Genomic DNA, 21,039 nt, shown 5'->3' with positions numbered 1-21,039 from the left:
GCTTACTCCAGGCTTTTTCTTTCATTCTGTTTTTTATTCATTTTGGTCTTTTCTCTGCTTTTTCTTGTGGTAGTACTATCCTTTTTAAAAATGTTTCTAGCCTGTAATCCCAGCACTTTGGGAGGCCGAGACGGGCGGATCACGAGGTCAGGAGATCGAGACCATCCTGGCTAACAGGGTGAAACCCCGTCTCTACTAAAAAATACAAAAAGCTAGCCGGGCGAGGTGGTGGGCGCCTGTAGTCCCAGCTACTCGGGAGGCTGAGGCAGGAGAATGGCGTGAACCCAGGAGGCGGAGCTTGCAGTGAGCTGAGATCCGGCCACTGCACTCCAGCCTGGGCGACAGAGCGAGACTCCGTCTCAAAAAAAAAAAAAAAAAAAATGTTTCTATATCCAGAATTGCAAGTCATTTGTCCTGTTCCATCATTGTCAATTGCTAACCCAGACTTTAAAAAAATTTCTGAGCTCAGGAGTTTGAGCCCAGCCTGGCCAACATGGCAAAACCCCATGTCTACTAAAAATGCAAAAATTAGCCGGGCATGGTGGCACATGCCTGTAATCCCAGCCACTCAGGAGACTGAGGCAGGAGAATCGCTGGAACCCAAGAGATGGAGGCTGCAGTGAACCAAGATCACACCACTGCACTCCAGCCTGGGGGACAGAGTGAGACTCTGTCTGGAAAAAAAAAAAAAAAAGAGATTCTCTGAAATTTTTATTGGAATTACCCTAATCTTAGAGTTTAGTTTGGGGGAGAACTGGCATAATTGCCACGTTGAGTCATCCCATTCATCTAGAAAATGGATTATCTTTCCATTCATATTTCTACTTCTTAAAAAAATCACGCCCTGGCACCGTGGCTCCTGCCTGTAATCCCAGTGCTTTGGGAGGCCAAGGTAGGAGAATTGCTTGACCCAGCAGTTCAAGACCAGCCTGGGCAACATGGTGAAACCTGGTCCCTAGAAAAATTAGCTGGGTATGGTGATGTGCACCTGTGGTCCCAGCTACTCAGTGGGGCTGAGGTGGGAGAATCGCTTGAGCCTGAGAAGTCAAGGCTGCAACTCCAGCCTGGAGTGAACAGAGTTAGACCCTGTCTCAGAAAACCAAAACAATGTTGGCCTTTTATGTTTGAAATGTGACAGTTTAGAAATGTCTTGGTATATTTTTACGTACTTTTTTTGGCTTTTTTTTTTTTTTTTTTTTTTTTTTTAGGTTCTCTTTGGAAAAGTGAAGAAAATTCAGCCTTCTGTGGATAAAAATAAAGTTTCTTTGGATCCTTCTCCTAACTTTGATTGCCATATGTCAAGAAATGCACCTTCTTTGAAAGATACCATTGAACTGCAAGCCTACAGTTCAGCAGTATGTTAATGGTTCATTTGATTTCTTGAAAAGTACTTGTTTCACATTGTATGCTTCAAGACTTACATTCCCAAAATGTTAAATGAAAACCTGTTAATTCATTCAATATAAAACTTAAGCAAACAGCGAAAGCCATTTTAATATTTGTCGTATGAGAATATTAGTGAAGAAGTTTGAAAATTTACATTTAACTCTGTTCAAAGTACAGTGGCTACTTTTATTTAGATATTATATAGATTATTTACTAACTTTCAAAATATACCAACTTCTCTTTTAAACAAGGCTGCAAAGCAGGGTGACCATACTTAATAATAATGTATTATTTCAGAATTGCTGAGAGGAAATTTCTAGTGTTTCACCATAAAAAGTGATGAGTGAGGTGATGGACACGTTAATTACCTTGATTTAATTACTCCTCATTGTATACATATATCAAAACACCACATTGTGCCCCATAAATATATAGTTAAGATTTATCAATCATAAATAATATTAATTTTAAAAAACAAGGCTATTTCAAAATAAGATTTTGATCTTCTATACTTTGCAAAAGTAGGAAAAAAGAAAAGTCTTACGTATTAGTCATTAGATGAAACAGTAATCTATCGTATTTCACTTACTCTGTGGACCTTTAATTTTATACAGAATATTAAATTATATATGGATTATATATAATCATGATTAAATGAAGATAAATCTTCTCTATGAAAGTATATCCATGTACCCACATGTAAAACATACTACCTATTGTTATTTTCCTAATTTTTTCTACCAAATATAATAGTTGAGACTGTATGGAAAACATTTAACTTTTAATGAAAAAATATTTTTTATTTAAAAACAAATTATGCCTTTTTCTGCAGACGTTGGTAGCCTATCAAGAAAAAAAACTGTGGGGGAAAAAAAGGAATTCTGTACATCTTCAAAAACATTAGGGTTAAACAAGGCAGCTGGAGAAGTTTATATAGAAGTAGATAAATAATATGCAATTATATTGATTTTTTAAAAATATGAGCTTATTCAAGTCTGATTGCCAAAATTAATCAGCATGAACCTGTTTTCTTCTTTATCTTTTAGGTGTACTTCTATGAATATAGTGTCCTTTCAAAGCCTGTAGATAAACCTAGGCAATGTCTTCCATATGCTGTAGTAACAGTAAAATTTCTTGGTTCAAAAGTAGATAATGGATATCTTATGACATCTTTGAGATTCCTCTCATCAGGATTTCCTAAGAGAGCTGGTAAGATACACATATGATTGTACTTGATTAGCATTTGTGCTGGTCTTAAAATTTCTCAGTATTATTTTCTGGCTGTGCACAATGGTTCATACCTGTAATCCCAGCACTTTGGGAGGCAGAAGCGGGCAGATTACTTGAGGCCAGCCTGGCCAACACGGCAAAACCCCGACTCTATTAAAAATACAAAAATTAGCCAGGTGTGGTGGCGTGTGCCTATAATCCCAGCTACACGGGTGGCTGAGGAAGGAGAATCGCTTGAACCCAGGAGGTGGAGGTTGCAGTGAGCCAGGATCACACCACTGCGCTCCAGCCTAGGTGACAGAGGGAGACCTTGTCTCAAAAAAAAAAAAAGTGAATCTCCAAGTAAAATAGTTGTGTTTTACCTGTTTCATAGATCTAGAATCATACTGCAGGTATTTTGCTCAGTATTAGGTTTGTGTGATTCTTCCCTATTGATATGTGTAACTGTAGTTTGTTCATTTTCGTGGATGAATGGATGGAGAGTATTCCATTGTGTAGACACACTGTACACTATACTACTGAGGATATTTGGGCACTTTCCAGTCTTCTTATTCCAAACATTGCTATTTTAAATATTCATAAAAGCGTCTCATTGCATATGTGCCAAGAATTTTTCCATAGAATATGTATTTACAGCAGAAATGTTCAACTGAAAGACAGCATCAAATGATTTTCCAAAGTGGTTTGCATTAGATTACATAATCACTCTATATTCTTGCCAACACATCCTATGCTTTTTTTTTTAAGTTTTGTTTCTGCCAGTCTAATGAGTGTGATACGTTATTTTCATTGTGGTTTTTAACTTGTTTTTCCCTAATTAATGAAGTTGAGGATTTTTGTATCCTCACCAAACTTAGTGCCGTCAGACTTTTTCAGTGTTTTTGCTACACTAGTAGATACAGCATTTATTTGCTTTTGTATTTTGCTTTTCCTCAAATGCTAAATAAGTTAGGTTCGTTTCTGATAGGTGTATTGGCCATTCATTTTCCACTTTTCTGAAATTCCTGGTCACATCTTTTATCTACTTTTTCTAATTGAGCTAATTTTTATTTCATTATTGATTTGTAGGAATTCTTTTACATATTGGATATTGGCTCTTGGGTCAGTTGTATGTGTTACGAGTGTCTTCTCTGAGTTTGTGTCTTTGTATTCTCATTTTTGTCAAGTGTTTTTTGATGAACAGCGGTTCTTGATGTCAGATATGTCTTTTTATTTTAAGTACTACTACATGTGTCTTTCATAAGAGTGCTTTTCCTAGGACATGAAGATATTTTTCTATGTTTTTTTTTTTTAACTTTATAGGTATGTTTTCCCATTTTTGTTTTGCCTACCTGAAAATGACTTTGGTGTGTGATAGGATTCTTTTAAAGTCCCAATTTATTTTAGTTTACATATGCTAACCTGATTGTTGTCTCAGTACAGTTTATTGGAGAATCCATTTTCCCCACTGATCAATAACTGCAGTACCACCTCTGTAATATATCAGTTGGCTGCAGTGCTGCAGAGATCTCTTAACTGGGCTTTCTATTCATCTCCTTGCCTATCGTTTTGCCATGAGCATCTTGCCTTAATTATTGTAACTTCATTAAAAATACTAATACCGGACTTTGTATGAGAGAAAAAATACTAATACCTATATAACTGATCCTTCATCTTTGCTTTTGGTCCTTTGGTGTTCATAGAAATTTTAGAATCAACTTATCAAGGTCTGCCAACAAATTTATCAGAATTTTGATTGAGATTGATTGAATCTATATATTAATTTGTGGAAAATTGTCTTCTTTATTGAGTTTTCTAATCTATTAACATTGTATTTCTCCCATGTCAGTTATCTCTAACGTATTTCAATTTTATAATTTTCTCTGTAACATCTTGCATGCCTTTTATTTTTAAACATTTGATATTTTATGTTATTTTAAATAATAGCTATTTCATTTTATTTTCTATTGTTGGTGTATGTCAGTTCAATTGATTTAAAAGTGTAAGATTCAGTAGCTTTTAGTATATTCACAAATATGTGCAATCATCACCACAGTTTTAAAATTAAGGTACTTTGTTTTGTTTTTTGTTTTGTTTTTGAGACAGGATCTCACCCTGTCACCCAGGCTGGAGTGCTGTGGCACAGCTTGGCTCACTGCAGTCTCCGCCTCCCAAGCTCAAGCAATCCTCCCATCTCCACCTTCAGTTGCCGGGACTACAGGTGCACGCCACCGCACCCAGCCTAAGCTAACATTTTAAAGAAACTTTGTGCGGGGCACCATGGCTCATGCCTGTAATCCCAGCACTTTGGAAGGCCGAGGCAGGTGGATCACCTGAGGTCAGGAGTTTGAGACAAGCCTGGCCAACATGGTGAAACCCCATCTCTACTAAAAATACAAAAATTAGCTGGGCGTGGTGCCAGGCGCCTATAATCTCAGCTACTCGAGAGGCTGAGGCAGGAGAATTGCTCGAACCTGGGGGTCGGAGGATGCAGTGAGCCCAGATGGCACCACTTCACTCCAGCCTGGGCGGAAGAGCAAAGCTCTGTCTCAAAAAAAAAAAAAAAGAAAAGAAAAAGAAACTTTGTGCCCTTTAAAAGGTATTATATCCCTGATCCCCAGCTCTAAGCAACTACTAATGTACTTTTATGCCTAATCAGGGCATTTCATTTAAGTAAAATCATAATTTTTGGACTTTTTTGTGCCTGATTTCTTTCACTTAACATTGTTTTCCTGGTTCATCCATGTTGTAGCATGTATCAGTACTTTATTTTTTTTTTATGGAAACCATTTCGTTGTATAGTTGCACCATATTGTATTTATCAGTTGGTCAACATTTGGGTTGTTTCCATTGTTTGACAATTACAAATTCTGCTATGAATGTTTGCATACAAGTTTTTACATGGATATGTGTTTTCATGTGTTTTCATGGCTCTTGAGTACAATAAAGCTAAGAGTGGAATTGCTGGTTTATATGAAGACTCTGTAGTAACTGATCGAGGAACTGCCAAACTATTTTCCAAAGTGGCTGCACCATTTACATTCACACCAGCAGTGTCTGAGAGAATTTCTTCATATCCTTGTCATAGCTTATTTGACTTTCTGATTATAGCCATCCTAGTGGGTGTGAAGTATAGTTTTCAGAATATGAGTTTTGCACTTCTTTTGTTAAGCTTATTTTTAAGTATTTTATTCTTTTGGTGCTATCATAAATAGAATTCTTTATTTTATTAGTGTATTGTTCATTCCAAATGTACAGAAATATAATTGACTTTTGTGTAATGTTAGTGTATCCTGCAGCCTTGCTGAACTCATTATTCTAATAGTTTTTTTAGTGGTCTTTGGGATTTTCTATATATAAGATCATGTCATCTGTGAATAGAGATAATTTTACTTTTTTGTTTCCAGTCTTATTTTGCATAATTGCCCTGGCTAAGTACCTCCAGTAAGAGAAGTGGCAAGAGCAGACATCTTTGTCTGTATTCCTGAATTTAGGGGGAAAGTATCCAGTCTTTTACCAGGAAGTATGATGTCAGTTGTAGGGGTTTTATAGAAGCTCTTTATCATGTTGAGGAAATTTGCTTCTGTTTCTGATTTATTGAGAGTTTTTAGATTATTGGATTTTCTCAATCGATTTTTCTTTGTTGAGATGGTTGTGTGGGTTTTTTTGTTGTTTTTATTGATCTAATGTATTACATTAATTGATTTTAGGTGTTAACATTGCAGTTCCTTGGTTTGGTCATGGTGTATAATTCATTGTATATGTTCCTGGAATCAGTTTGCTGCAATTTTATTGGGGATTTTTGTGTCCACATTTATAAGAGATACTGGTCTATTGATTTTTTTTGATGTTTTTATCTGGTTTTGGTGGTAGGGTAATATGTTCCATAGGATGAGTTGGGAAGTATTCTATTCTCTCCTCTTTTATTTTTTGGAATAATGTATGAAGAATTGGTATTATTTCTTCTTTAAACATTTGGTAGACTTCACTAAGGAAACCATCTGGGAATGGGTTTTTCCTTGTGGGTAGTATTCAATTACTAATTCAGTTTCTTCACTTGTTGTAGGTCTGTTCTGATTTTCTGTTTCTTCTTGCATCACGTTCAGTAGTTGCTGTTTTTATTGGAAGTTGTCCATTTCATTTCAGTTATCTAATTTATTGGCATACATTTGTTTATAGTATTCCTTTAATAGTCTAATAGTCTTTTTTATTTCTGTTAGTGGTAATGTCCCCTCTTTCATTTCTGAGTCTACTAGTTAAAGTCTTCTTTTTTTTTTTTTTTTTTTTTTGGTCAGGCTAAAGGTTTATCTTTTTTTTTTCAAAGAACCAATTTTGATTTTATTCTTTTTGCTATAATTCTATTTCATTAATTTCCTCTCTTTATTTTCTTCTGTTTGCTTTAGATTTAGTTTGCTATTTCATGTGTATGTGTGTCTTAAGGTGGATGGTTAGGTTTTGATTTCAGATATTTCTTCTTTGCTAATATAGGTCTTTATAGCTGTAAATTTCTAGAAGCAACTACTTTAGCTGTGTCCCATAACATATGTTACGTTGTAATTTTCATTTATCTCAAATTTATTTTCTAATTTCCTTTTGATCTGTTATTCTTTAATTCATTGGTTTTTTTTTCGGACCGTGTTTTTTATGTATTTGCAAATTTCCAAAATTTTTTTGTTGTTGATATCTGTTTCATTCCATTGTAGTTGGAAAACCATTTGTATTATCTTTTTCCTTTAAGTTTATTGAGGTTTGTTGTATAACCTAGCATATAGTCTTTCCTGGAGAATGATCCATGTGCAACTGAAAAGAATATACAGTAGTCCTCTAGTATCTGTGGGGGAGGATTGGTTCCAGGATGTTCCATGGATACCAAAATTTGTGGATGCTCAAATTCCTTTACAGACTGGCTCAGTATTTGCATATAACCTACACACATCCTCCCATATACTTTAAATTATCTCTATATTACTTATAATACCAATAACATATTTGTTCTATGTAAATAGTTGTTAGACTGTGGTTTTTATTTGTATTATTTTTATTGTTATTGTTATTTTGTGTTTTTATTTTAATTTTTCACCCATGATTGGTTGAATCCATGGATTTGGAACTAACCAATACATAGGGCCAACTGTGCTATATTCTGCTGTTGCCAGGCAGGGTGTTCCATAGGCTGTTAGGTCTACTTGTTTTATAGTTTGTTCAAGTCTTCTGTTTCCTTGATGATTTTCTACCTAGTTGTTCTGTCCGCATTTCCCCTCAACCAGAAGGCTTATATTAGAGATAACAGATAGGGACCTTTACCCACTTCTACTGCAGCCCATCCCCAATGTATTATAGCTTATTACTTTAATCAAAGGATGACGCCGTTCAGGGTGATTAACTTTAGAGAATACCTATATTATGCCAACAGTCATAGCCACATGTGTTGGCTATCAGCATACTCATCTCCCTCTAGAGTACACCAGACCTACACTATCTAATATAGTAGCCACTAGTCACATGTGGCTCTTTAAATTTAAATTAATTAAAATTAAATAAAATTATAAATTCAATTTATCAGTCACACCAGGCACATTTCAATGCTCAGTAACCATATGTGGCTAGTGGCTACCATAGATAACGTTTCTGTCATCACCAAATATATGGTACTAATAACTATTTGGTAGTGTACTTTATTGATTGTAATCTGGTTTTGTTAGTTTCCATATTGTATTGAAGATGTTGGATTTGTTGGGGGTTTTTTCTTACTACTTTTTAAAATTTTTTTTATTTCCATAGGTTTTTGGGGAAACAGGTGGTATTTGGTTGCATGAGTAAGTTCTTTAGTGGTGATTTGTGAGATTTTGGTGCACCCAGGATGTTGGATTTGTTCTGCAATTAATTGTCATTTGATGAGAATGCCAACAAAAAGGGAATAAAGTAAAAATGCCATTATCAAGTTTAAAGAGACAGCATAATATAGATTAAGATTCTACTGTTTATAAGCTGTGTGATTCTGGGCAAATTGCTCTTAATTTCACTTCCTCATCAATAAAATGGAAATGTTATGAAGATTAAATTAATGTACATCAGAGACTTAAAACAGGACCTGGCATCCATGTATTTTATAAGTTTTTGTTAACATTACATGTATGTTAATATGCATTCATCACTCATTTGTAAAAGTGAAATTATTAAACTTAGCAATTAGGGTTTTTTTGCTTGTTTGCCTGTTTTGAGATGGGGTCTTGCTCTGTCACCCAGGCTGGAGTGCAGTGGCACCATCTCGGCTCACTGAAACTTCCGCCTCCTGGGTTTAAACAATCCTCCCGCCTTAGCCTTCCAAGTAGCTGGGACTACAGGCAACATGCCACCATGCCTAATTTTTGTATTTTTAGTAGACACAGGGTTTCACCCTGTTGGCCAGACTGGTCTCGAATTCCTGACCTCAGGAGATTCACCCGGCGTAAACTTAAGTAATTAGGTTTCTTTTCCCACATTGGTATATATTAACCCATTTTTTCCCCCTTTTCCTTGAAACAGAGTCTCACTCTGTCGCCCAGGCTGGAGTGCAGTGGCATGATCTCAGCTCACTGCAACCTCCGCCTCGCAGGTTCAAGCAATTCTTCTGCCTCAGCCTCCTGAGTACCTGTGACTACAGGCACACACCACCACATCCAGCTAGTTTTTTGTATTTTTAGTAGAGACCAGTGTTTCACCATGTTGGCCAGGCTGGTTTCAAACTCCTGACCTCAAGTGATCCGCCTGCCTCGGCCTCCCAAAGTGCTGGGATTACAGGCGTGAGCCACCTTGCCCAGCCATATTAATCCACCTTAATCTTTGTAATAGCTGCATAACATTCTGTCTTCTAGGACATTTGTTATAATGTACGTTCATAGTAATTTTATCATTTTTGATATGTCATTCATTTAGCCAGTCTCATATTGATGTATAGTTAGGTTTCTAGCTTTCAACTGTCTTGGGTTATTTTACTGAAAATCCTTGTCCATAGAACTTTGGGTATTTGTACAAGTTTATCAGAATAGTAAACGAGCAAGAATGGTTGCTTTGAATGATTACATATAATGTATCAATGAATACTGTCAGCTGGTTTTCCAGGAAATTTGTACCAATTTATACTTCCACGAACCATATTAAATAGTGCTTATATTTGTATAGCATTAATCATCCTTTCAAATTTTTGCCAGTTTAAAAAGTTTTTTTTAATGGATCTTACTGTTTATTTAGTGGAGTTGGGGCATCTTTTTGTGTTTGTTGATAATTTTACCTATTTTTTCCTTTGAGTATTATTTATCATGCATTTTGACCTATTAAAATAATTAATTTATGTGTAATTGACATCATGTTTTACTTTTATGTTTTCTGATTTTCAGTCATGCTTTAAAAGTACTTTCCTATGCCAAGATTATAAAAACATCCATTCATGGTTTTTTTCTAGTAGTTTTATGGAGTTTTTTAAGTAGCAAATTTTATTTTGGGATAAGGTGGTGTAAGAGTCTACATTTCCATTTTCTTCTCCATTATACTCCCTACTCTTTTAAGAACTACATCTCTTCATATGTGGTCGTATTTCCATGATAGCTTACTGTAAGTAATAAAATCACAAATGGTAGTAGAATTTAGAAATCTTCAACATAGCTCTCTTACTGTGAAAAAGAACCTTGTGGTACTCATCAGTGACATGATAACTTCATATATTTTGTAGATGTCACAAGCAATTTCTCATCATTAATTCCTGTTTTAGTAAAGGTATTTTTAGTCTGTTACTTAGCTGTGAATGTTTGGTGAACATTTATGAGAAATTATTATTTACTTGTTAAATATGCATTTTGTAAATTCATGATTACATGAGGTTTCTTAGGAAATTTTAGAAATAATTTTTATAAATTATTTTTAAAGTTTGCTTTTATTTTCCAGGTTTTTGTTTACATAAATTATTTGCAGGAACATTTATTTTACTGCAAAAGAGGAATAGTAGTTTGCTTTGGCTCTTGGGAAAGATTTTATGGAACTTTTTGGGGTTTCCTTTCCCTATTTTTCCACCTCACTCTCCGTTCCTTTCCTTTTTTTTCTCCCATGGTAGAGGGAGAAGCAAGGTAATGGTAGTAGATAGAGGGAGATTATTTTGCCTTCTTACATGTAGACACTAATATTAAACATCTGAATGTAGAAAATTAATATAAGAGAGCTGTTATCTATTGGGAAAATATTTTTATTCCTATTTAGTTTTATTCTTCTCCACCTCTGCCCCCAGCCCGCGAGATGGAGTCTTGTTCTGTTGCCCAGGCTGGAGTTCAGTGGCACGATTTCTGCTCACTGCAACCTCCGCCTCCTAGGTTCAAGCAATTCTCCTGCCTCAGCCTCCTGAGTAGCTGGGATTACAGGCACCCACCACCACACCTGGCTAATTTTTTTTTATTATTTTTAGCGGAGACGGGGTTTCACCATGTTGGCCAGGCTGGTCTCGAACTCCTGACCTCATGATATGTCCAGCTCGGCCTCCCAAAGTAATGGGATTACAAGTGTGAGCCACCGTGCCCGGCCCCTATTCAGTTTTTTTCTATTGTTTGTCAGAATTAAATTTTCATGGCAAATATTCTTTATTAAGGTTTCTAGACTAGGAGAATTTCATGCTACATCATTTATATTTTATTTGTTAATCATCCCCTTCTCTGCTTTTTCTGTTGAAAACACATTTTAATCATCATTAGGTTATTAGCTGAACTTTCAATTAAAATTACTTGACACAATGTACCTGTATAAAAGTTGTCTATAGAAACACATTTTTTTCAAATTTGTCTTATTATTTCCACAGAAAGAACATGCTCTCTGAATAACTGTACAGTGGCCAAAAGAATTGGAAAAGGAAAAGATGCTACTGTCATCTTTGAGCATTTCAAGAAACCTGTAGATCCATTTGTTCAAGAAAACTGTTTATGCAATGTACTAAATTCAGAGATAAATCCTTTCAACTCACATATTTCTAACTCCTATGGAAATGTACAAAATGGAAACATTTCTATACCTGAAACATACAATGGACAGGCAGAGCACAATTTAGCAGAAATTAGAGACACTTCTCAAGTACTTGCACATGATTCAGACCTTTCACTTATGCCCAGTGATGCCAAAGAAAGTGTTAATGGTGACCTTTTGTTAAATTGGACAAGTCTTAAAAATATTTTAAGTAGTCTTAATGCTGCTTTTCCTCTTCCCAACAATACTGGCTCAAGCACAGTTACTACTTCAAAATTCATCAAAGACCCAAGACTGATGAGGAGAGAAGAAAGTATGGGAGAACAGAGTAATACTGCAGGCTTAAATGAGATTTTGCAGTTTGAGAAGAGTTTAGATAATGTTAATTCAGAAATAAAATCAACACCATCTAATTCTGCCTCCTCCTCAGAAGCTGTCCCTGGTGATTGTGCTGTTCTTACTAATTGTTTGGATGCCCCTTGCTTTAAAACTTGTGTTAATGATTCACAATCTTGGGCTCACAACACAGGCTCTGAGGACTATGACTGCGTACCTCCCAATAAAGTTACCATGGCCAGGCAATGTAAGGACCAAGGCAATTTTTCCTTCCCAATTTCTGTGTCAAATGTAGTGTCAGAGGTTGAGAACCAAAACCACAGTGAGGAGAAGGTTCAAAGAGCCCAACAGGAGTCGGGTAATGCTTATAAAAAAGAGTATAATAGTCGTATTTCTCAGGAATCGCAGTCTTCTGATTTAAAAACCATTTATCAGACTGGTCACCAAATGTCTACAATTTTTCCACTCAAAAAGAAAGTAAGCATTGATGAATACCTTCAAAATACTGGAAAGATGAAAAACTCCACTGACCTGAAGGACAATTCCAAACATGAAGAAAAGCAAACTTCGTGGAAAGAAATTGATAATGATTTCACTAATGAAACAAAAATCAGTCCAATGGATAATTACATTGTTTTGCACCAAGAATACAAAGAAAGTGAGAGTCATAATTCTTTCGAGAAAAGCTGTGATAAAATATTAATTACTCAAGAGTTAGAAATACCAAAATCTTCTACATCTACCATAAAGGATAAGGATGAACTAGATCATCTAGCATTGGAATGGCAAATTACTCCAAGTTTAGAGAGCCTGTCACAAAAGCATCCTCAGCACTCTGTGGAGTATGAGGATAACATTCACACAAGTTTAGCCATTTCTCAAAAGCTAATGGAACTGAAATTGGGGAAAATAAATGCAAATTGTGCTAGCATTATAACTGAAGCTTTCCCGAAACCAAAAGACATACCCGAGGCCAAAGAAATGCTCATTGATACAGTTATTTCCTCTTATAACATAGAAACAGCTCATGACAATTCAAATTGCAGCATAACTAGAAAACATGTATGTGTCCACAGGAAAAATGAAAATGAACCAGTGTCATTAGAGGACATTCAGAGAGACTATAAAGAAACTGCTTATGTTGAAGATAGGGGTCAGGATCACAGTCTGTTCTGTAACTCACAGTTAAACGATATATGCCTGAATGTTAATTTCAAAGAACAAAGAGATAATTATAAAGAAAGCCAAAATGAGGCTAAAGAGAATAATGCTTCATCTGTAGAAAACAACATAGAGAATATATATGGAGACAAAAAGCAGGATTCTCATACAAATGAAAATTTCAGCTATATAGATGAAAAGGAGGACAAAAATTACAACAATATAGAAATTTTGAGTTCTGAAGAATTTTCTGCTACATTTAACTTGATTTGCAGAGAAAAATATGTGCCAGCAGCAACTGCATTATTAGAGAGTGAAGAAGATACCATTAGTGCCATGAAACAAAAAGATACTGAAAATACTGGAAGAAGTGTAGAGCATTTGGCTTCCACAGCGTTTCCCGAAATTGCAAGTTCTTCAGTGTGTGTAGCCTCAAATGCTGCAGTACAGATAGCTAGTGCTACTATGCCTGTATTAAGCATAAGTAATGACGAACACCAAATAAACCAGTTTAAAGAAACTTGTTCTTCTGAAAGTCCAGATTTTGGTTTGTTAGTAAAACATAGGGTTTCCGATTGTGAAATTGATAAGGATAAAAATAAATCACAAGAATCTTTTCATCAATCAATAAATGAGAACTTAGTTCTTCAAAGCATTGAATTGGAAAGTGAAATTGAAATAGAATTAGAAGATTGTGATGATGCTTTTATATTTCAACAAGATACACACAGCCATGAAAACATGCTTTGTGAGGAATTTGTGACCTCATACAAGGCTCTGAAGTCTCGTATCAGTTGGGAAGGTATATTAGCACTCGATAATGGGGAGATGGAAGTTTTGGAAAGCACCGCAGGAAGGGAAAATAGTGATCAGCATTATTCTAAGGAAAGTAACTATTTTTATTCCTCTACACAAAGCAGTGAAACGGAGCTTCCCAGCCCAATTTTACTTCCAGATCTACAAATTAGAATTACTAACATATTTAGGCCAGGATTCAGCCCGACAGTTGAGTCCCTTGCATTGAAAGATAATTTCTGCACACATGTAACTGAAGCCACAAAACCAGAAATAAATAAGGAAGATGGAGAAATTCTAGGATTTGACATTTATTCCCAGCCTTCTGGTGAAAATTCGGATTATCCATGTGAAGATAAAGTTGATAATATAAGGCAAGAATCAGGACCAATGAGTAAATCTGAAATCTCCCTTTCTTTTGACTTGAGTCATAATACAGATGTGAATCATAGGTCTAAAAATCAAAACAGTGAATCTTTGTCTAGTGAACCTTCTAATGTCACAACAGTAGATAATGGAAGCAGATGTTTCTTTACAAAATCAAAAACTGACTATAATGATACCAAAAATAAAAAGGAGGTAGAATCAAGAATTAGCAAAAGGAAGCTACATACGTCTTCCAGGGATCAGAACATACATGAAGATTTAAGACAACATAAAATTTATGGGAGAAAGAGGAGCCTAACCAGTCAAGACTCATCTGAGTGTTTTTCTTCATTATCCCAAGGACGAATTAAAACATTTTCACAGTCAGAAAAGCACATTAAGAGTGTCCTAAATATCCTAAGTGGTGAAGCATCTTTATGCAAAAGCAAATGTCTTTCCAAAAAACTAGACAAAGCAGTTACTCACTTAAAAAAAGCTCATAGAAGAGTTCACACATCTTTGCAGCTTATAACTAAAGTAGGAGAAAAAAGAAAGGGCCCATTACCAAAATCATATGCAATAATATGCAATAATTTCTGGGAAAGTTGTGACCTTCAAGATTATAGTTCTGTGTCTCAAAGAAAATATTATTCTACTAAGCATTTTTTGTCAAAAAGAAAATATGACAAACGGAGAAAGAAAAGAGCTCCAAAAGCTGATATTTCTAAATCGTTAACCTATGTGTCAAAGCACAAGTCTTACAATACAAGTGGAGAGAAACAATGCCTTTCTAGGAAAAGTATGGCTAGCGGTGTCTCAAAAAGTCACCCCACTATTCACGTGGGAGAATTTCATAATCAGGAACATCCTGAATCACAGTTGCCTATATCTTCCACATCCCAAAGTACAAGTCAGTCAGTTTATTATAATAGCAGTGTAAGCAATCCAAGTTTATCAGAAGAACATCAGCCCTTTTCTGGAAAAACTGGATGTCGGTTTTCCCTAGATCACTCAGATGAGAAACTAATTGAAAAAGAAAATCAAATTGATACAAAGTTTTTATCTAGCATTAGTAAATATGAAAAGCTTGAAAAACATTTGGCAAATCATAATGTTAAAGATACAACTAAAGAAAACAGTTGTGAGGCTAATCAAGTAATAAATGAAAGTAATTCCATATCTTTAAGTTGCATAAAAGAAAATATAAATTATAGTACAGGCAACGATTATGATGCAACTTGCATAGGTTGCACAAAGGTGAAAACTGATGTACTTATTTCAGTGTTAGATTCGAATGTGAAGCACTTTTTAAATGATCTCTACCAACAAGAAAACCTTACTTTATCTAATTATAAAAGAAACCTGGAAGTAAAGTGGACAGCTCCTATCGAGAGATGCGAGCAAAGCATTATTACAGGAAACTTCCTTATGGACCCATTAAACCTAACTTTGATAGCAAGCAAAAAGTACAGTATTCCTCAGTTATCAGCCTCGGCAGTGACAGATAGTGAGGGAGAATCTTCAAAATCTTACTTGGATAAACAGAGAATTCTTACTATAGATTCTTTTGCAGCATCCACTACTATACCATGCTGTGAGCAGAGCTGTAGAGGAAAAGAGCTTCTTAAGACGGAACAGTGCTCTTCAGGTAATTGCCTCCATACAGATGGGAATGAAACAAATGTCACTGAGAATTATGAGTTGGATATAGCATCAGTAACTGAAGAAAGTAGAAGTTATGGGGAAAATATAGTGAAATTATCTTCCAGTGATAGTTCTCTGCTTTTAAAAGATAATGTAAAAGGCTCCTCTTCAGAAACATGTATTGTGAAGAAAGACACTGAGGACAGAATAATGTGGAAAGTTAAACAAGTGGAAAAAGCAAAAGATTCTGTTTACAAAAGTAGCATGACTGAAGGATCAGCTGTTAATACTGAGTACAAAAATCAAAATAATCAGATCTCAGAAGAATCTTGCTTAAATGAGAAAATTATTAAAACTAATTTGATTGATTCCCATCTAAGCACTAAAAATAATACTACTGAGTCAGTCTCTCTGAAGAACACAGTTTCTAATCCGCTTAACAAAAGAGAGAAGGCGGAAATTAAAGTTACTAATGACTCGCAGTCTGACTTGACATTACATTCAGAAATAGCCTATATTTCCAAACCAGGGATTCTAGGAGTTAATCATACACCTATTTTACCTGCCCACTCTGAAACCTGTAAAGTCACTACTCTTCTGAAGAAACCTGCATCATACATGAGTGAACTTAAAGAAAAACATTGCTCAGCTAATCATACGGCCTTTATAGCTAATCTGTCTCAAATTTTGCAGAGGGCAGATGAAGCATCATCTTTGCAGATTCTACAGGAAGAAACTAAGGTTTGTCTAAATATTCTCCCTTTATTTGTGGAAGCTTTTGAAAGAAAGCAAGAATGTTCAGTTGAACAAATCCTGATTTCAAGAGAACTGTTGGTAGACCAAAACCTATGGAATAATTGCAAACACACATTAAAACCATCTGCTGTTGACACTTTGGTAGAACTTCAAATGATGATGGAAACAATTCAATTCATTGAAAACAAAAAAAGGCACTTAGAAGGTGAACCAACATTCCGAAGCTTGCTTTGGTATGATGAAACACTGTACGCTGAGCTTCTTGGAAAACCACGTGGATTTCAACAGCAGTCTAATTTCTATCCTGGTTTCCAAGGAAGATTAAAATATAATGCATTCTGTGAGTTACAGACTTACCATGATCAATTAGTTGAATTACTTGAAGAAACAAAAAGGGAAAAGAATTCATACTATGTATTCTTAAAGTACAAACGACAGGTTAATGAATGTGAAGCCATAATGGAGCATTGTTCTGATTGCTTTGACTTTTCTCTTTCTGTTCCATTTACTTGTGGAGTTAACTTTGGAGATAGTTTAGAAGACCTGGAAATCTTAAGAAAAAGTACTTTAAAGTTGATCAGTGCATGTGAGGACTCTCCTAAAGTTCATTCGTATCCAGGAAAACAGGACCATCTGTGGATTATAATAGAAATGATCTCCTCAAAGGTTAATTTTATTAAGAACAGCGAGGCGGTACGTATTAAAATATCTCTTTATGGTCTGGAACATATCTTTTTTGATGCTGCAAAAAATCTTGTTTGGAAAGAGAAAACACAATCCTTCAGCAAAAACTACTCACAAAAGGAGGACAAAGAAAGGCTACTCAGAGTGAATAAATGTGCTTTTTCTAAGTTGCAGAAGATATATGATACTTTGTCTAAGGATTTAAACAATGAGCCAATTTCCCCTGTTGGGCTTGAGGAGGATACTATAATTGCCTCCAGAAAATCAGATCATCCAATAAACAAAGCAACCATTGGCATAGAAAATTCTTTTAGCAGTAGTTTGCTTACACACCCAGATATTTATTGTATTAGTGAGATATTGGATCAAGCTGAATTTGCAGACCTTAAAAAATTACAAGATCTCACCTTGAGATGTACAGATCACTTAGAAATTTTAAAAAAATACTTTCAAATGCTACAAGATGATAACATGGATAATATTTTTATCACAGAAGAAAATGTTTTAGACGTGGTGAAAAACCACAGCCATGAGGCTATACTTTTAAAGCCTGAAGCTATTGAAATGTATATTGAAATAGTCATGGTCTCAGAAACAATTCACTTTCTTAAAAACTCAATAGCAAAGAAACTAGACAAACAGAGGTTTCGAGGTATGCTTTGGTTTGATTTGTCACTTCTTCCTGAGCTGGTTCAGTGCCAAGAAAAAATGACTTCTTTTTCATTTCTTAAAGATAACTCAACAGATGTTTGCCTTTGGAAAGTGATAGAGAGTGCTATTTCCGAACTTAAGAAAGATCTGGATATTATCTACAAATATGATGAAGCTGTTAATCGCTCATATGCTATTCATTTGCTCTCAAGAGAACTTCAAGAACTTTCAGAAATAAAAAAGCTTCTGAAGAACTCCAAGTATTTTATTTCCACATATATTGACTTTGTGCCATATATAACATCCATAAATTACGGAAGTACCATGATGGAGTTAGAATACAACTACAATCAATTTTCTACACTGCTGAAGAATGTAATGTCTGCCCCTAGGAAAGATGTAGGAAAAATGGCCCATATTATGAAAGTCATGAAAACGATTGAACATATGAAGATTATATGTGCTAAAAATGCTGAACTAACTATTTCCTTTTTTCTATGCCAAATGCTGTATAATGGAAGGAAGATTTTACAGCTGAAGAGAAAAGAAAAAATGAATATTCATGTTGTAAAACCTGGGGAAAATAACAATAAATTTAGTATTTCTATGATGGTGCCCCCAATATCAGAGTGCATAAACAAAAACATTTCAAATTCCTCTAAAAAACGACCTAGCACTGTAGACAAATGTGAAGACTCTCAGGAACAACAGAAAAATACTGCTGTTTCCAGTTGTAAAAAACTAAAGGTATGAATGATTTAAAACATAACTTTTATAAGTATTCTTTTTGAAAACAAGTCTACTCATAAGCAAACAAGTAGTCTGCAGAATTCTAAATGTTGAGAATGGTAAATTGTCTGGCAAAATGAATTTACTAACTATAATACTGATTTAAACAATTCATATTATCTATAAAATGATACATAAATTATATGTATAGGTGATACCTTGCAAATGTTTACTTCTTAAACATAAAATTAAATGTTTTAACATAGAAAACATTTTTTGGAAGGACGTGAATTTTAAAAGCTTCTTAAGGGAGAGTTCAATATTGCGAACACTGAGTGAGTGACCAATATTTATTGAGTAGCTTTTCTGTAGAGCAAGCCTATGCCCAGTGTAGTGAATATTCAAAAGTGGCTAACGAAGCCTGTCTTCTTGACCATTATCATCCGAATGGAGAAATAGGACAGATATTTTTTTCAAAAGATAATTATCAAGGAGTTAAAAGTCCTATATTAAATACATTTTAACAAATTGTCCGAAGCGTTTAATATGTACTTGGTACTGATTTATTTTATACAAAATCCCTTATGATGTATTTCCTATTATCTTACTTAAAGATAAGGAAACTGGGACATAGAGGAAATGACTATTGCAGGGTCACAGAGTTGAGTAAATGGGAGCACGCAGATCTAAACCAGGCAGTCTGGCCTCCAGAGCCCTTACTGACAGTTGTCTCAGCTCTGCTCTAAGAGGTTTCTCTTACAGCTGTTCAATATGTCTTAGTTCAGAAGTTTAAAAAAGAAACCTATATGCAGCTGGGTGCTATAGCTCACGCCTGTAATCCCAGCACTTTGGGAGGCCAAAGTGGGCGAACTGCTTGAGTCCAGGAGTTCAAGACCAGCCTGGGCAACATGGTGAGACCTCATCTCTACTAAAAATAACAAAAAGTTAGCCAGACATGGTGGCATACACTTGTAGTCCCAGCTACTTGGGAGGTTGAAGTAGGATTGCTTGAGCACAGGGGCAGAGGTTGCAGTGAGCCAGGATTATACCACTGCACTCCAACCAGGGTGGACAGAGTAAGACTGTTTCAAAAACATTTTTTTATATCTATATATATAATAGTTTTAAATTAAGTCTGGAACAATTTAACTTAGTGGGTAAGAATAATCTATGGATGGAGAAGGTTTTTTCAGGTTATGGAATATCTTAAATTAGACCTAAGGAGTTTGACCTTCATTCTGTACACATTGAAGTGTGCTGTCATATGAAATTCGTTTTTCCAATGATTTAACAGATAGATTCTGAGTATATAAGTCATATACATCTTCTATAGAAGTATATATAGTAGGCCGGGCGCGGTGGCTCAAGCCTGTAATCCCAGCACTTTGGGAGGCCGAGACGGGCGGATCACGAGGTCAGGAGATCAAGACCATCCTGGCTAACACGGTGAAACCCGTCTCTACTGAAAATACAAGAAAATTAGCCGGGCGAGGTGGCGGGCGCCTGTAGTCCCAGCTACTCGGGAGGCTGAGGCAGGAGAATGGCGTGAACCTGGGGGGACGGAGCTTGCAGTGAGCCAAGATCGCGCCACTGCACTCCAGCCTGGGGCACAGAGCAAGACTCCGTCTCAAAAAAAAAAAGAAGTATATATAGTAGTATGTAGTAGTACTGTATATAGTACTACTTATAGTAATAAGTCAGCCATGGCTTAGTAAAAGGTGTTAGAAAGGAAAATTTTTATTGACAGACATGACTTAAAGAATCGATGGGGCTTCACAACTGGTATACAAGAAAGGACATAAAAGAGGGAACAGTCATAAATGGACTTCAAGATTAGTTTTAAGGGTCAGGTGTGGTGGCTCTTGCCTGTAATCCCAGTACTTTGGGAGGCTGAGGCAGGTGGATCACCTGAGGTCAGGAGTTCGAGACTAGCCTGGCCAACATGGTGAAACCCCATCTCTACTAAAAATACAAACATCATCTGGGTGTGGTGGTGGGCACCTTTAGTCCCAGCTACTTAGGAGTCTGAGGCAGGAGTATCGCTTGCACCTGGTAGGCGGAGGTTGTAGTGAGCCAAGGTCATGCCACTGCGCTTCAACCTGGGTGACAGAGTGAGACTGTCTCAAAAAAAAAAAAATGTGAAGGTAAGAAGAATGTTGCAAATTTCTTTTTTTAAAAGTTACTCCAAACATATGTGAAATATGGGAAGTCTAGGAGAGTCACTACTTTCTGCAGGGAAGTGATAATTAATGAGTTTAACTTTAGATGATGGTCGAACAAACAATTACAAATATCTAATATTGAAATAATTACTTTTATTACAGTTTGTCATCACTAATGAAG

General features: G+C 35.7%; 1 protein-coding gene across 1 annotated transcript in view; it reads left to right on the top strand.

The window, feature by feature from the left end:
• Positions 1 to 21,039, top strand: part of TEX15 (testis expressed 15, meiosis and synapsis associated) — a 63,121-nt gene that overhangs the window by 33,933 nt on the left and 8,149 nt on the right. The window contains exons 4-6 of the mRNA XM_025394721.1: positions 1,209 to 1,355; positions 2,433 to 2,595; positions 11,414 to 18,714. Coding sequence (XP_025250506.1) covers positions 1,209 to 1,355; positions 2,433 to 2,595; positions 11,414 to 18,714 — 7,611 coding nt within the window. The remainder of the gene's footprint in view (positions 1 to 1,208; positions 1,356 to 2,432; positions 2,596 to 11,413; positions 18,715 to 21,039) is intronic.

The sequence above is a fragment of the Theropithecus gelada genome, chromosome 8 (genome assembly GCF_003255815.1).
Source record: "Theropithecus gelada isolate Dixy chromosome 8, Tgel_1.0, whole genome shotgun sequence".
NCBI classification, from domain to species: domain Eukaryota; kingdom Metazoa; phylum Chordata; class Mammalia; order Primates; family Cercopithecidae; genus Theropithecus; species Theropithecus gelada.
Note: the sequence above shows the minus strand (reverse complement) of the source record. Positions and strands in the feature narration are given on the sequence as shown.